Source organism: Condylura cristata, unplaced genomic scaffold (assembly GCF_000260355.1).
Source record: "Condylura cristata isolate star-nosed mole 26May11 unplaced genomic scaffold, ConCri1.0 scaffold00010, whole genome shotgun sequence".
Classification (NCBI taxonomy): Eukaryota; Metazoa; Chordata; class Mammalia; order Eulipotyphla; family Talpidae; genus Condylura; species Condylura cristata.
The window spans coordinates 42,803,699-42,819,273 of record NW_004567111.1 but is presented as its reverse complement, the minus strand read 5'-3'; the positions used below and the strand labels follow the sequence as shown (position 1 = coordinate 42,819,273).

The 15,575-nt window shown below is 32.5% G+C and overlaps 1 protein-coding gene across 5 annotated transcripts in view; it reads left to right on the top strand.

Moving 5' to 3' along the window:
- The window catches only part of KATNAL1 (katanin p60 subunit A-like 1), an 85,929-nt gene that overhangs the window by 28,863 nt on the left and 41,491 nt on the right, over positions 1-15,575 (top strand). For all 5 annotated transcript variants that reach the window (XR_001145342.1, XM_012723344.1, XM_012723342.1 and 2 more), the window contains exon 4: positions 13,601-13,769. Coding sequence is in view for 4 of the 5 variants with exons in the window: in XM_012723344.1 (XP_012578798.1) it covers positions 13,601-13,769 (169 nt within the window). In the remaining variant the exon portion in view is untranslated. The remainder of the gene's footprint in view (positions 1-13,600; positions 13,770-15,575) is intronic.

Sequence of the window (15,575 nt, the reverse complement as noted above, 5' to 3'; positions counted from 1 at the left end):
GTTTTCACTATTAATTTTCTGATTAATGAACAAGAGATATCTTTCCAGCTAGACCCAATTTATTGACGTTTTTTATCATGAATTATATACAATCTGTTATATGATTTTTATCTTCTGTTTTGTTAATGTGGTACGCCACATATATTGCATCCCAGGGATAAATCCCTCTGGTTATGGTGCATAATCTTTTCAATGTGTTGTTGAATATGACTTGTTGATATTTTGTTGAAAACATATACCTGTGTATATAATCTATAGTTTTTTTGTAGTGTCTTTATCTGGCTTTGACATCAGGATAATACTGTTTCCATAAAATATATATGGAAGTGTTTCCTTTTCAGGTTTCTTGGAGTGTTTGAGGATTGTTATTAATTCTTCTGTGTGTGTTTGCTACAATTTTCCAATGAAGCCCTCTGGTTCTAGGAATAACTTTCAATACTGGAAATAATCTGTTCTGCATTGCTAGAGCACTGTGATATGTTCCAAAAAGCAGTGAGCCCAGGTAACATCTCTGATATTTTTGGCTCAAACTGAATAAAATTTGTCATTATTGTTTTTTTGTTGATAGAACACTTAACTGAGAACTTCTTATTGGAGATATACTAGCCCAATTATTTCCTTTTCTTTCTCTTCCACTTACTGCCTATAACACATCTTATTTTTATCCTTCTTTTTTTTTTTTTTTAAAGATTTATTTATTTATTCATATAGAGCTGGGGTACAGGCCAGAGATGCGGAGGGTGAGAGGCTTCACCAGAGACAGAGTGGGGAGCAGAACAGGCAGATCGACGAAGCACACTGCTGAGGGGAGCAGCGGGCGGGCCAGGAGAGGTCTGCCGTGCCATGTGGTCACCTCCGGGGCAGGCGGGGATCGAACTCATGCGGAAGTGGCTTTAGATTCTCAGTGCTGTGCTTTAACCCGCTGTGCCACCAGGGAGGGCCCTTTTTTTATCCTTCTTTTTAATCCATCTTCTCAATGAAAATGAAAGATGAGTGGACCTGAATGTATTTATCTAAACTTTCTTTCTTCACACTAAATTAAAAAACATTTCCTTTATATGTATCCATTGTGCATATTTTTTTTTTTCCTTCTGTGTATCAGAAACTCTTAATAAAGGCAATCTAAGACTGTGTATTGCCCAGGGAAAAAGATCCCCATTCCCACAAATATCACAATAATAGGAAATAAATGTAAAAAAACTCCACAAGGTTTTACTAGTGAAGGAATTGTCTAATACCCCGAGTAATGGCATGGAATTAGTAGTTTTTAACTTTTAAATATAACCTTTACATAAGCAAGTCACAGGTCTTTTATGAAGTAATAACATCATGGTGATAAATATGGAAGGCAAATATTAATGAAGTAAACCTTTTTACAGGTTTGTGTTTATGGGCTGATAAAATAATACTCAGATTTTAAGTTTAGGGTTAAAAATTATGAAAGTTAGAAACATGTTTTTCTTCTTACAGTTATGTACAATTTTCAAACTGTTTCACTAGAGAGAGTAAATAATGGAAACTGTTTTTGCACATTCTTGATTTCATGGAAGACATTTAGATGTTAATTCTTGTTCATGAGATCTGAGTATATATGCTACTTCTAATTCCTACTTGGTTTATGACATTGAATGGTATTTAACTCTCTGATAATTAGTCTCACTATCTATAAAATGGGGATGTCTGCTTCCTGTTGGTGAATAGAATTTAGTATCTAGGTCAGTTATAACTGGCTTGTAATTAAGTATGTAGTTAAAATTAATGGTCAACTCAGAAATGAAATACTGCAGTGTTCTTTAGATAAATACAGGAATTAAAAGTGACAGTCTCATTCATAAAGTTCCATAAGGAAGTTGATTTTCTTCCTGCATATTCCGTTGTATATTAGTTTTCTGAAATTGGCAGTTTTCTTTCTCTCACAGAGAGAATAGTTTTGTTTTAAATTTCATGAGGTTGATTATTTTCACTTACTATATGTTTTACAGTCATTATCTAAACTTCTGAGCCCATGAAAATAGCTACTGTTAACTGTTTACTCATATTCGCATTAGTAATTTATTATGAACCCCAGTTATTGGTGAAGCAATAGGAAAGTGAAGCTTGTAGACTTTGTTATTTTCCTAAAGTCATCTGAATAAAAAAGTGGGAAAACTAGGCTGTGAATCCAAATCTCCTTAACTTCAGGAGTTTTGTTTATATCCATTTTTTTGTTACTTTCCTATATACTTAGTGGTATCTGTGGTTATGTTTTGATATACATGCTCTACAGATTTATTGTTCACATGATTAAATTTTTATTAGAGGTATATAGATAAAGAAAATGCTTACTGAAATGAATATTGATGTTTTAAATTTAATTAAAAATTTGGGGAACATCTCACTGAAATTATAGTGTTAAGTCAATCAGAAAATATAATTTACCTTATTTTGTCAAAATAGTTCCAGGTGCATCTAATGTGTTTTGCATTAGCTACTAATTTGATAGTTCTTTTTGTGGGTTTGTGCTTTTAAACTTCGTGAACTTTTTCTTTTTTAAAGATTTATTTATTTATTCATACAGAATTGGGGTACAAGCCACAGGTGCAGGGTGGTGAGAGGCTTAACCAAAGACAAAGTAGGGAGCAGAACAGGCAGATCGATGAAGTACACTGCTGAGGGGAGCAACAGGCAGAGGTCTGCCGCGCCATGTAGGTCAGCTCTGGGGCGGGGGATCGAACTCTCACTAAAGTGGCTGCAGCCAGCTTGCAGTGCTGCATCCTAACCCATTGCGCCACCAAGGAGGGCCCCTCATAAATTTTTAAAACAGGATCTCTATCCTAATTGTTGCATACCAAAGTAATTTTTGTACTGTGGTTTCCAGTAGTGCTTTGCCACTTTGCGTTAATTGCTTCTAGTTAAATCTTATCTACCAGGTATCTTTTGATTTTAATCTTATCCTGTTATAAATCACTAGCAGCTATATAACTAAATGAGAACAATTTTTAAAATGAGTAAGATTTTCATTGTTATAAATGTGAGAAAATTGACTACAAAAGTAAGATTATGATGGGAGGTAGTAATAATATTAGAATTCTGCCCCACGGATATGAAGCCTCCAGATCACTCTTAGTATTCTAAATTAAAAGGTATCTTGCACTAATCAAATTATTTTAAAGTATTCTCCATGGGTTTTGATTAAGCATATTCTCTTCAATGATACCATTTAAAAATGATCTTTCCTGCTGTGACTTGTAGCTATGAAACTCAGATTTTCTGTATTGGAACACTATTTGACATATATTCAATAAAGTATTCTTTAATCAGTGTAAAAGTGTGTTAGGTCTTTTAAAGTTAAATTTTTTGGGAGAGGTGGCAGTAAGAATAGAATATACAAGCCTGAAATTAATCATTTGGCTTATTCTGTATAAGTAGAATAGAACTTTTAGTAGGCCCTCTAATATTATTACATATGGAACCAAAAGGTATAGTGTTTTTTTTGTTTGTGTAATTATAGATAAGAAGGTTGATTTCTTATCAAGTTTGAGTTCTGTAGAATTTCAGAAAGGTGGAATTAAAGTTGTTTCTTTGGGTATCTAGATAGATTAGGTAACTTCCAGCATTTTAAACTCTAATTTGCAGTAGAAAAAAAATCTCTTAACTACGACATCAATTTCCTTTAAAGTAATAAACTACCATTTCTTTCATAGAGATATTTCACCCAAGCTTTAATTCAGTTATTTACCTGGGATTAGGAAGTAGGAGAGGAGGTTTTTGTTATATCACTATTTGAGTTGTTCTCCAATGTAAGTTCACTTGTCTGTGCTTCATTTTTCTCATTCTGTAAAATGCATATTGTGGTAAAATGAGTTTGTTTTAAAAAGTTGTTTTGAAATCTTTGGAAGAAAAACATTGATCTCACATATTTTATGAACATACATGTCATATATTAAGACATTTTTTTTGCCCCTTGGAAAGCATAAAGATAGTTAACGAAAAACATAGCCCCAGCAAATCAATATAAGAACAAATAATATAGATATCCTGGAATGTTTGAACTAGGATACTTACTGGTACCCATTATATGCCATGTAAGTGGCCAAATGCCAGTACTGTGCTAGAATGCTGAGACAGACTGAGTCCCTGCCCTCCTAATCATATAGTCTATAAAACGTATATGAGAGCTATTACTAAGGTGAAATGGAGTGGACTTGGTTGAGATACAGAGAATGAAAAAAATTCAAACAGAAAATTAAATATACAAACTAAATTACTAGTCTCATTTACAATGGAGATTATAAAAGAGAACAGTAGTTTGAGAGAGATTGGTGTGAGTGATAGTTCTTTGGTGATCATCAATAATTAATGAATTCTAAGAAACAACTTGTAAGGTCATTCTTGAAATGGTGGGATAGGTTATTTACCTAGTGCAATTGCCATGCTGAGAATTATAATCATCACCTTAACTTTCTCGAGTTGTTCTCTTCCAAAATTCTGTTTCTGGAGTATGGCATGAACTTTATTTTTAGACTAGGTAGAATATAGGTAGTAGTACTGTTTAACCACAGTAACTGACATCAGTAAATGTTCCTAAATATGAACCATATGCTGTACTATCAACTTTATAGAGCACATTTCTTATTTAGTCTTCACAACTCCCTTCCAAAATAGGTACTACTATTATTATCTCTATTTTTAGAAGAAACTGCGATTTGAATATTCTAAGCACTTCCCTTTGTACAGGTACTCCTGTATAGGTCAAGTAAGATAGGCCTTGACAGTTGGATTTAACAACATGGAGCTCTTTGGTGATCTTGGTGAGCATTTTTGGTGGAATGCTAGAGAATAATGTAGTGGCTTCATAGAACAGGACGAAAGGAATTGAAAACAAATACATAAATTCTTTTAATTAATCTTGTTGAAAAGGGAAGCAGACAAATGGTAGTCAGGGAAGTCATGGAATCAATAGTTGTTGTTATAGAGAGGAAAGAAATAACAGATCTCTAAGGAATGCTGATGAAAATGCTTTCATAAAGAGGGGGAAAAATGATGCACTGCACAAAAAAAATGGACAAGTATTGAAATAATGTCCTTGAATAGAAGAGAGAAGATGGATTGTAGTTTACAAGTGGGGTGCATTGTAAGGCATTTCCAAGGACATGGAAGTGGTAGATAATGGAAGTGAGAGATTGTGAAAGTTCTCTTCTGATACTACTTCAAATAGGGGAAAAAGAAATCAGGCAAGATCATATAAGTTTGAGCACAGATTTTTTTTTTAGGCTCCAAATTCTAAAGTATCTTGAGAGTAGGAGGTTGTTCCATTTGGATGTTTCAGTTATTTATTTTATATAGGTTTCTCCTGAGGAGTATTTGTTTTATTTTATAGTACTCGGTTGTCACTTATTTGAAAGCCTTATTTTGAAATTCTAGGTAGAAGGTTTTTTTTTTTTTTTTTTTTTACCATTTTTTTATGTTACAGAAAAGACAACTGAAAGAAATTTTATTTCATTAGAGATAAACTAAGGAATGGGAACAAGAGAGTGGGTAAGTTAGAATAAAATAAAAACACATTATTATTATTATTATTATATTTATTTTTACATATTTTTGTGCATTTTCCCATCTCAGTTGCAGTCCCCTTGGGTTTCCCATCACCAAATAAAACACAATACTTTTAATTTTTATTGAAAAAAACCTTTGCCTTGCTGCTCTTTAGCCACTATAATTATAGAAATTGACTGTAAATTAGACATAGGACTGAGATTTCTGAAGTTCATCCAATATTTTAATGTAGTAAAAGTTGCAGAGTCCTTATGATCTAAAAGAATGCTGTTGTCCTTCTGATTGTAAGCTGTTAGAGTTAGGCAAAAAATAAAAATTTGGTTTATTGCAGCACTATTTACAATAGATAAGTTATGGAAACAGTTTAACTGCTTAGAAATAGATGACTGCGTCAAGAAGATGTGGTGTATTTACACAATAGAATACTATTCAGTAATCAAAAAAGTACCATGCATTTGCAGCAACATGGATGGAGCTAGAAGGGATTATGCTAAGCGAAATAAGCCAGAAGGAAAAAGAAAAATATCAGATGGTTTCACTTATAGTAACAATAGAGGGAACCAAACAAGGGCTCAGGTAAAAAAAAAAAATAGCAATAATAATAAATAAGTAAATTAGCAGGCAACTACAAATCAGAGACATTCTATGAGTTAGAGGGAGGAAAAGGGATCCAAACAGGGGAGAGAAGAGCAAAGGGAACTACAATGATGGTTCACAGGTGAATTGGCTGTGGAAATTTTATAGGGAATACACCTAAAAGGAGAAAGCATACAAACAGATTATACAAAAATAAACAATGATATATATATATATATATATATTTCAATTAAATGGAAACAACAACCTATCTTCAGAGTTAAAAGAAGAACAATGTGTAACTAAGCTGTCTGGGTGTGGTGGAATTTCACCACTAGACTAGAGAGTTAGTAATATTATCATCTTTTTCCCTACCACAGTTGAAGTGATAGAATGGTGGCTTAGCAATTTTAAGAAAGACCCAGTTGTGTCTCATCAGAATTACTGACAAGAATTCAGTCACTAATCTGCTGACATATCTGGCAGTGACTAATAACAAAATTCTAAGAAGGTAACCCACCATGATACTCAATGGAAATGGTCTAAGAAATATTTCTGTATCTCCAGATCTTATACCAGTGGAACTTTATGGTTAATTGTTTTCTTAGATGATAATTATCTTTTGTAGTAAATAGCTTTCAATTCTAGGAAAATTTAGAATTAAGAATAGAAATGTCTAAAAGAATTAAAACTATGAATGATATTTTTCTGTAATGGAATATTACATAGTTGCATATTTTAATGTATTTATAGTTTAAAATATGACTATTGAAGGAGATAACTGCAATTCCAATTTAAAATCTATTTTGGAATAAATTAGATCATTTTTAAAATATAATTTACAATAGTATTCTTAGGGAACATTTAGAAAAAATTTATACTCACCTTATTTGCAAGTATTTTACTAAGTTTATAAAGGTGTTTGTATGTAAGTTGTGTTTTATTAAGACAGTTAACTAAGAAGGAACTAACGTATTTTAAATTTACAAATATAGGTAAAAATTCCTGGTGATATTTAATTAACCATGCTTGTAAATGGGACCAAATATTATTTAAAAACCTTTTAAAAGTGACTTCTGAAATCTGATAGTCTTGTATATAGGAAAAGATATGTAAGCAGAATCTTCTAAATGTTTTAAGGTTTAAAGTTTTTGGTTTTTAGCTTTTTTAAACTGAATATTTTAAAAATCAAAGTAAGCCTTTGATAGTATTTTCTGCCCCCAAAACATTCTTGGGAATACAAAACAACTCACATCAACATGGCCTGCCATATTTATGTAATTTCAAATGTGATTGATTTGGTTAACTAATGAGGGAAGACTTAAGCTATTACATACAGCCTTTTATATTATGTAGTATAGTGTCTTGCATTTAGTAAAGTTTAGATATTTATTTAAAAAAAATTATTCTTTTGAGCAAATTCCTGAATATATTGTAGCAAATGTTTGTTTATAATCTTATGGTATAAACAAAATTTCTGAGGTTCTTTTTAGAACTGGAACCTATCATTAAAGGTTTACTTCTGTAATATCACTTGATTTATGAGGAAGATACCACCAGTTCAGTAGGTAAAGGAGGGGGGTCTTGTCAGTAAATGCTTCTGAGTTAACTGAATATCCATATATGAGGGAAAAAAAATAACCCCTTGTATCACATATGAAAATTAATTTGAAATAGATACTGCCTAAAGTATAAAAAATAAAACTAACAGAAGGAAATTTAAAAAGATTTGATCTTGAGGCAGCAAAGATTTATTATATAGGTCATAAAACTATTAAAGTTAAAAGAATGGTCAGTCAGAATTATAAAACTTGAGCTTTATCAAGAGAGATACCACAAAGAATATAAAAAAATCAAGCTATACACACATACACACACACACACACATAAAAATCAGGCTAGACTATATGCAAATATCTTTTCATATTATTATATGTGATACCACATATATTTTGATATATGTAATACCATGTGATATTTTGATATGTGTGATGTGTATATATATATATGTGCTACCACAAAGAATAAAAAAAGTGAAGCTATATATGTATGTGTGTGTATATATGTATATACATAAAAAGTCAGGTTATGAAGGTATGCAAATATCTTCATATATATCCATGTGTATAAATGTGTGTATATATGTGTACACATACATATATATGTCTGATAAAGGACTTATATCCAGATAAAGAACAACACTAATAAAAGTGAGATAACATGATAGAAAAAATAAAATGGACTAGAGATTGGAACAGGCACTGTACAAAACAAGATATTCACACGGCCAATAAGCATATTGTTGAAAGGTTCTCAGAATCTGTAGTCATTCAGAAAGTCAGAGAACAGGTAGTGAGTTACCACTACATTCTTGCAAGAATGGCTAGGTTAGAGCAACTAGCACTCTTACACATTGTTGGTGGGAGCTTAAAATGATACTATCTTTTTGGAAAACGATCCATATTAACTAACTAATCTTACATCTATCCTATGGTACAGCAATTCTACTCCTGGAAATGTACCACAAAGAATTGAACATAAATATTTACTATGAACAGAAAAGAATAACATCAAATGGACCACAACACATGTTCAACAGCAGTAGTTAGATAAATAGTGGTATATTTATGCTATATATGGGAATATGGATGCATTTCATAGGTAATGCTGAAAGAAAGAATCCAGACACAGTGTATGTACTTATAGGACTTGTTCCATTTATGTGAAACTCAAACAGGCAAACTTAATCTATGCTAGTAAAAGTTTAGGAATTGAAATTGACTAAGGAGCAGTGAATAAGCTTTCTGTGATATTGGGAGCTATTATATATGTCGGTCTAAGGGTTGTTATATAGTACCATAGTTTACTGAGTTTTACACTTAATATATGTACATTTTACTGTATATCAGTGAATAATTGACTAACAATTCTATGATATATTTGCTTCTACAGAGAAAGAACATGAGACTTACAGATAGTAAGTGATAATGCTCATATAATCAGTAATTGTTGGGTCTTGGAGTAAAAAGGCCCCCAGATTTTAGGATTCTAAATCTAATGTTGACTGCAAATTCCCATGTGGTTTCTCTGTAAGATAGAATAGTATTTGCAACATTTTTACATTAACATAACATCTAGCATAGTTCTTGTATTTATGAGGTAAACAATAAATATTTACTGATTTTAAAGAATAGTCACAATATTAGATGAGAGTGGACATTAAATTTATAATTAATATTTAATTTCAAATCATAGGTTTTTAAATTTCTATTTAAACTTTGTTTTAATCTTCTAATTCCTTACTAAATAATTTCTTTAGGACTCAGTTTCTCACTTGGATTCCAGGTCTTAATTAAAGTCTCAATATGAATTACTTGGAACATATTCAGTAGTTTATTAGTTATGGAGAGGGCTGTTTCCTTGTTTAGTTAATTCTAGAATAATATAATTAATGTAATGATAAAGTAAGACTTTTTTTGTTTTCCAGAAATTAACTTTAATCTGTTTTATATTCTTGGTAATATATAGAGCCTGTTCCAAAATACTTGTTTTTATACTAGAATTCTAACAATGTGAGGGAAAAAATGTAATATAAGAAATATAGTATTATTATTAAACAGAGCTAGAAGAAACAGAAAGAGCTCAGTAGATGAGGATCTTAAAGAGGAGTCTGTATAACAATTGGAGAAAATTGTGATCAGATCTTAGACTGTTTCTTAATATGAGGTGGACTAATGGCATCGCCAGAATAAAACTCTTTCCCTTTTTCTTCCTGGGATTGTTGAGATAGGTGCCACAAGACATCCTTTTAAGTATGATCTTTTATGGAAATTTGCCAGACAGTAATCCAGTAGGTTCAGCTGATAATCTATGTTTTTTGAACCCACATCACTAGAATGTATATGTTTGTAGAATGTACCAGAAGCTTTGTAGCTAGCCTATAATTTCATTTTTTTAAGTGCTCAAACTTTATTTTTTTCAAGGAAATGTGTATGTTATTGATAAGTAATAGTTATAATATTAAAAAAGAGAATCTGGGTTTTATTTTTTGGTGCTCAGATACATTAACTAGTATTGTATAATCATATATAAAATTTTATTAACTACTGAATAGATAAAATGAGTCATTAAAATTTATATAAAGTGCACACACACACACACACACACATATAAAGGAGTCACAATACTTAGTATCTGTGTACCCATATAGAATTTAAGATAAACAACTTTATTGTTATTGTTCAAGTCCCCCTGTACCCAATTCCCGTTTTTCCCCATTCAGAGTTAGAGACTGTTCTGAATTTAGGATTATTATTCCCTTGACTTTCTTTATACTTCTAATATATGTTTGTGTCTACATGGAGTATCCTATTTTGCTTGGGATCGTACTGTATGTGTTCTTCGAACTTACTTTTCACCGAATATTATATTCTTTGGGTTTGCTTACTGTTACTGTTTATAGTTATAATTAATATTCACTTGTATGTAGTATTCTGTGACTATGTAGTACAGTTTCTGTGTCTTTTCTGGTACAGGATATTTGGGTTGTTTCTAGATATTTGTTATAATAAGCAATGCTGATAGAATACTTACATAAAATATTGATAATTAATATTGCTTAGAAAGAGGAAGTATTGGATATGCTTATATGCATATGATAGAATATGCATATTTCTCTTCATTCCTACAGGGAAATACATTCACATAGAACAATAGAGCTCAATGAGACCTACTATCTGAAATCTACTATCTGAAGATCTACTTATTCTCTGTACTTGAAATTCTGTAAACTAGTACAATGTTTGACCATTGGGGCAGAGGTTGATGATATTGTGTAACCCTATTAAAGTCTGTTTTTAAGCAGAGACCAGTAAGAGAACATTTGAGACATTTCTTATATAGCCTAAAAACTGCCACTGAATCTTTAAATTGAAGCATGACATTGTGCAGTGATGCGCAGAAAGAGGACGAGATTACAGAACAAATCAAGGATGTCTTATGGAAAGTTGACAGAGTCTCTTACAAATACAATATCAAACTGCAGTGAGATGGAACTGAAAACTTACAAAGGAGAGGCATACTTTCTGGGAGACATAGAATTTGTCACAAATGGCACATCTGGCTTCTTGAGAGTTTCATTCATACATACTATTCATGAGCTCATCAGAATATTGAGTGACAGAACAAGGTCAGCAGTAGCAGACACTTAGTTACACACTATGTGTGAGCTTTGAAGTAATTCTAGCAACATAGCTTTACGGAGTTGGAGGTGTGTGCAAAATAGACTCTAGCAGCACTCCTAAACAACTATTAATTAGAGAGTAACATGGGGAAAGCACAAGCTGAGAAGGCAGAATAAATATTTCAAGATTCACTACAATTCATCTTAAGCAACTTAGTTCTAGTGGGAGAAATCCAACAGTTGAGGAGCAGCATGGCATGCAGATATAAAGGATGGATTTGCCAGCCAAAAGCTTCAGACTGTATCTAAAAAACAGGACCACAGTGATAGACTATTTAAATAGCAGGCGCAGCTGCTAACAAAGGGGCTAACTTAATGGGTATTCTATGCAGAAGTGATTGTTGGCCACATTTTATGGTCTTGGGTCATAAACATAAACTCAGGAAAATATATGTAAATAAAAGTTCTGATCTGCTTTCCACTGCTTTATCAAAAGATAACAAAAATTCTTTTTAAAATGTTAATTATGCTGAAATATTAGGAAAAAAGCAATATAGAATTTTTAGTTCTTATGACTCATCATATTTTTATTTTATTGGCAGAATGATTAAAAAATGAGTAATGCAGTATAACCAGTAATATAATAATAGCTTTAATATTAGAAATGCCTTATCTATTTTTTCTACTTCCTTTCCTAAATTTTTTTTCACAAAATAGCATATTTCCTTTGTCTTCTTGTAGGGCCTACCATAGTAAGGATTATATACTTCCTAATGGGTGTTCAGTAAATAATTGTTTAATTGGATTATACTCTAAGGATTCAGAAATAGTATATGGTAACCTATAACAGAGACATGCAGGTTTTTTTAATTAGCTTATTTCATAATTAACATTTTAAAAAAAAGGTTTATGCATACAGAACTGAGGTGCAGGCCAGAGGTGCAGGGTGGTGAGAGGATTCACCAGAGACAAAGTGGGGAGCAGAACAGGCAGATTGACAAAGTGCATTGCTGAGGGGAACATTGGGCGGGTCAGGGGAGGTCTGCCATGCCATGGATGCCAGAGGTCTGCCATGGATCGTTTCCTGGGTGGGAGATGGAACTCACACTGAAGGGCTATGGCTGCCTTGCAGTGCTGAGCTTTAATCAATTGCCCACCAGGGAGGGCCCATAACTAACAATTTTATGCCATGATATAACTGCAACAGTCTGAAGATGTTACATGAGACCTGCAATATGTTAACCTTTTTTTTTTTTTTAATCTTTTTGCCTTGAGTCTATAATGATCCTGGTTTTTTATCCATTTTCCTTCCCTGTAGGACTAATTGAATTATATGTATATATGTTACTTTTCCTGATGCCAGGAAGAAAAAATTCCATGATGAGTTAAGTGAATAAAAAGCATGAAGCTGAATAAGGGGTAATAATAGATGTGACATATGGGTGAACAAAAGAATACAACATGGGATTCGAAGGGCTTACAACTACCAGCAGACTATATATAGAGAAAAGGTAGGAAACAGAGCTAGGCAGGAACAGGTCAAGGAAAGACTGAGGAATTAGACATAAAATAATGTAGTCCTCTTGACACCCAGAAAGACAAATAAATACTTGTGCAGAAAAGCCTTCAAATTTACTATTTAAAGAAAACATTTCAAATTACATGAAGCAAAATGTCACTTTATGTGTATAGTTACTTTATATATTCATTGAAATTCTTAATTTACATTTGAAGCTTGTATAATTTGAGTGATTCTGTGATTTTTATACCTTTAAAACATAAATAATATTTTTAATACATAAATTACTTTTTTTATAAGAATATTTAATTTTAAACCTTGCCACTTGTAATTTGGTGAATGAAATACTGGTCCAGTATAGAGCAGAGACAATCATTTTGCTTGTAAAAAATAAATTTGTGCAAAAATACATATTTTGAATTCCTGTCCTTCATGCTTAAAAGTTAATTCTTGGTTTAAGACAGTAGTGAATAGTTGACTTCCCACTACATTATTAAGTTTATTACCTAAAAATAGTCTGTATTGCCCTCTATTGGTTAAAAAGTAATTTTGACAAAATGATTGCTGCTAGACATGTCATTTATATGTATTTAATAATTGAATCAGTTTATTTTAAAAAACATGAGAAAACTGATAGATTAAAAACTTTGAAAATCTAATAGGTGTGGTCATGAATTGGGGAAAAAAGAATAGAATAGAAATTTGGGACTTCTTATTTGATATTATTAAGATAGTATTGAAATACTTTTGCCTCTGATTAATTTCAATTTTCATTTTTCTTTTGTCAGAGCTCCACATCAAATAAGGCGTCCCAATCGAGAAGTAAGACCTCTGAGGAAAGAAATGCCAGGAATAGGCGCACGGGGACCTGTAGGCCGAGCACATCCTATATCAAAGAGTGAAAAACCCTCTACAAGTAGGGAGAAGGATTCTAGAGCAAGAGGGAAAGATGACAAGGCAAGACTATATTTCTTTGTAACTGTCTCACTTATGCCCATGACATTTGGTTCACATTACAAATTTTTTTTTTGACTTTTCAGAGTACTCTTGTTTTGACATGAAAGAGATTTTAAAATGTCTGATTTAAAACCTAGGCAATCTTTGTACTCTGAAGACGATTCTGTAGCAGCAGTAATCTCAGAGATACATGCATGTGCGCACACACATATCTTTAGTAAAATGAATCTTTTGTAGAAATTTTCAAAATAGTGTTTTTTGTTTTTTAAATTTTTTTAAAGATTTATTTATTTATGCATATGGAACTGGGGCACAGGCCAGAGGTACAGGGGCGATGAGAGGATTCCCCAGAGACAGAGCGGGGAGCAGAACAGGCAGATAGACAAAGTACATTGCTGAGAGGAGCAGTGGGTGAGTTTGGAGAGGTCTGCTGTGCCATGTGGATCACTGGGGCTGAGGCTCACTGAAGTAGCTGAGGCTAGCTTGCAGTGCTGTTCTTTAACCCACTGTGCCACCAGGGAGGGCCCAAAATAGTGTATTAAAAATTAAAACAATATGTTAAAAATAAACTCATATTGTTTATTAAGTAAATGATATATGAAAACTTAATTGTAAAAACTTTATAAAGGTATATATACACAAAATCAGATGTTATGATTCATTATTAAAAATTTGAAAAAATCTTTTGTTTAGCCATAAATTTTACAGTAGAACAGATTTTTTCTTTTTTCCTAATGAGAAAATTTCCCTTGGTTAGGGTTCATGGTGAAATGATTGTGGAAATTCTATTTTGTTCAAAAGTAAAATGGAAAATGGGCTGAAGAAAATCTTAACAGAGTAAGGAGCTAAATCAGAATGACCTGATGTATCTGTCAGCCTTAATTTAATTTAATTAATTATTTAAGGCTACATTTTTTTTTAAGATTTATTTATGCATACAGAACTAGGGTACAGTCGAGAGGTGCAAGGGTGGTGAGAGGATTCTCCAGGGTCAGAGTGGGGAGCAGAACAGGTAGGTCGATGAAGTACCCTGCTGAGGGGAGCAGCAGGTGGGTCAGGAGAGGTCTGCCGCACCATGTGGATCAACTCCGGGCCCGGGGATCGAACCTGCATTGAAGCAGCTGGCAACAGCTTGCAGTGCTGCGTCTTAACCCCTTGCTCCCTTGCTCCACCAGGGAGGGTCTCAGCCTTTATTTTAATAAAAAGACAAAAATAAATGTTTAGTGATGATGTTCTTCATTTCCATTGTGATGTTATAAATGGATGATAATGTAATTTAATTGAGTTGCCACAAAAATTTTATTTTCCTAGTTGAGGGGTTCAAGATATATCATGCATGCCGTGGTTTTTATAATAAAAATATGATTAGTAATAGCAAGTAGCTGTTCTTAAAAATTATATATTTGCATATTTTTATTAGATAGCATTTCAGTTAGTAGCTTCTGAATGAAGGGCTCTTGAATCAACCAACATTCTAGGCCTTGTCACTGTTTAGACCATCTAGTGTTTTTTGATATAGATTTAGAAACCTACTTCTTTACCTCACTGTGACACTGAAAATGAAGTAGGACTTTTTGGTTTATAATTTGGTAGAGCTAATTTGCCATAAAACATAAATTCACCCCACCTCAAATCCTTTTCAGTCTAACCAGGGACTATAATGAGTAAGTTTTTCCTGTTGGTGAAATTAAACTGTTCCCACTCCACAGCTACATAATAGACTCTTTAAAAAATGATATTATGTATCATCTTTGTTTCTTCCTCATTTTTCATTTGTATGTAGCATATACTGGTTTGCTTTTTAGA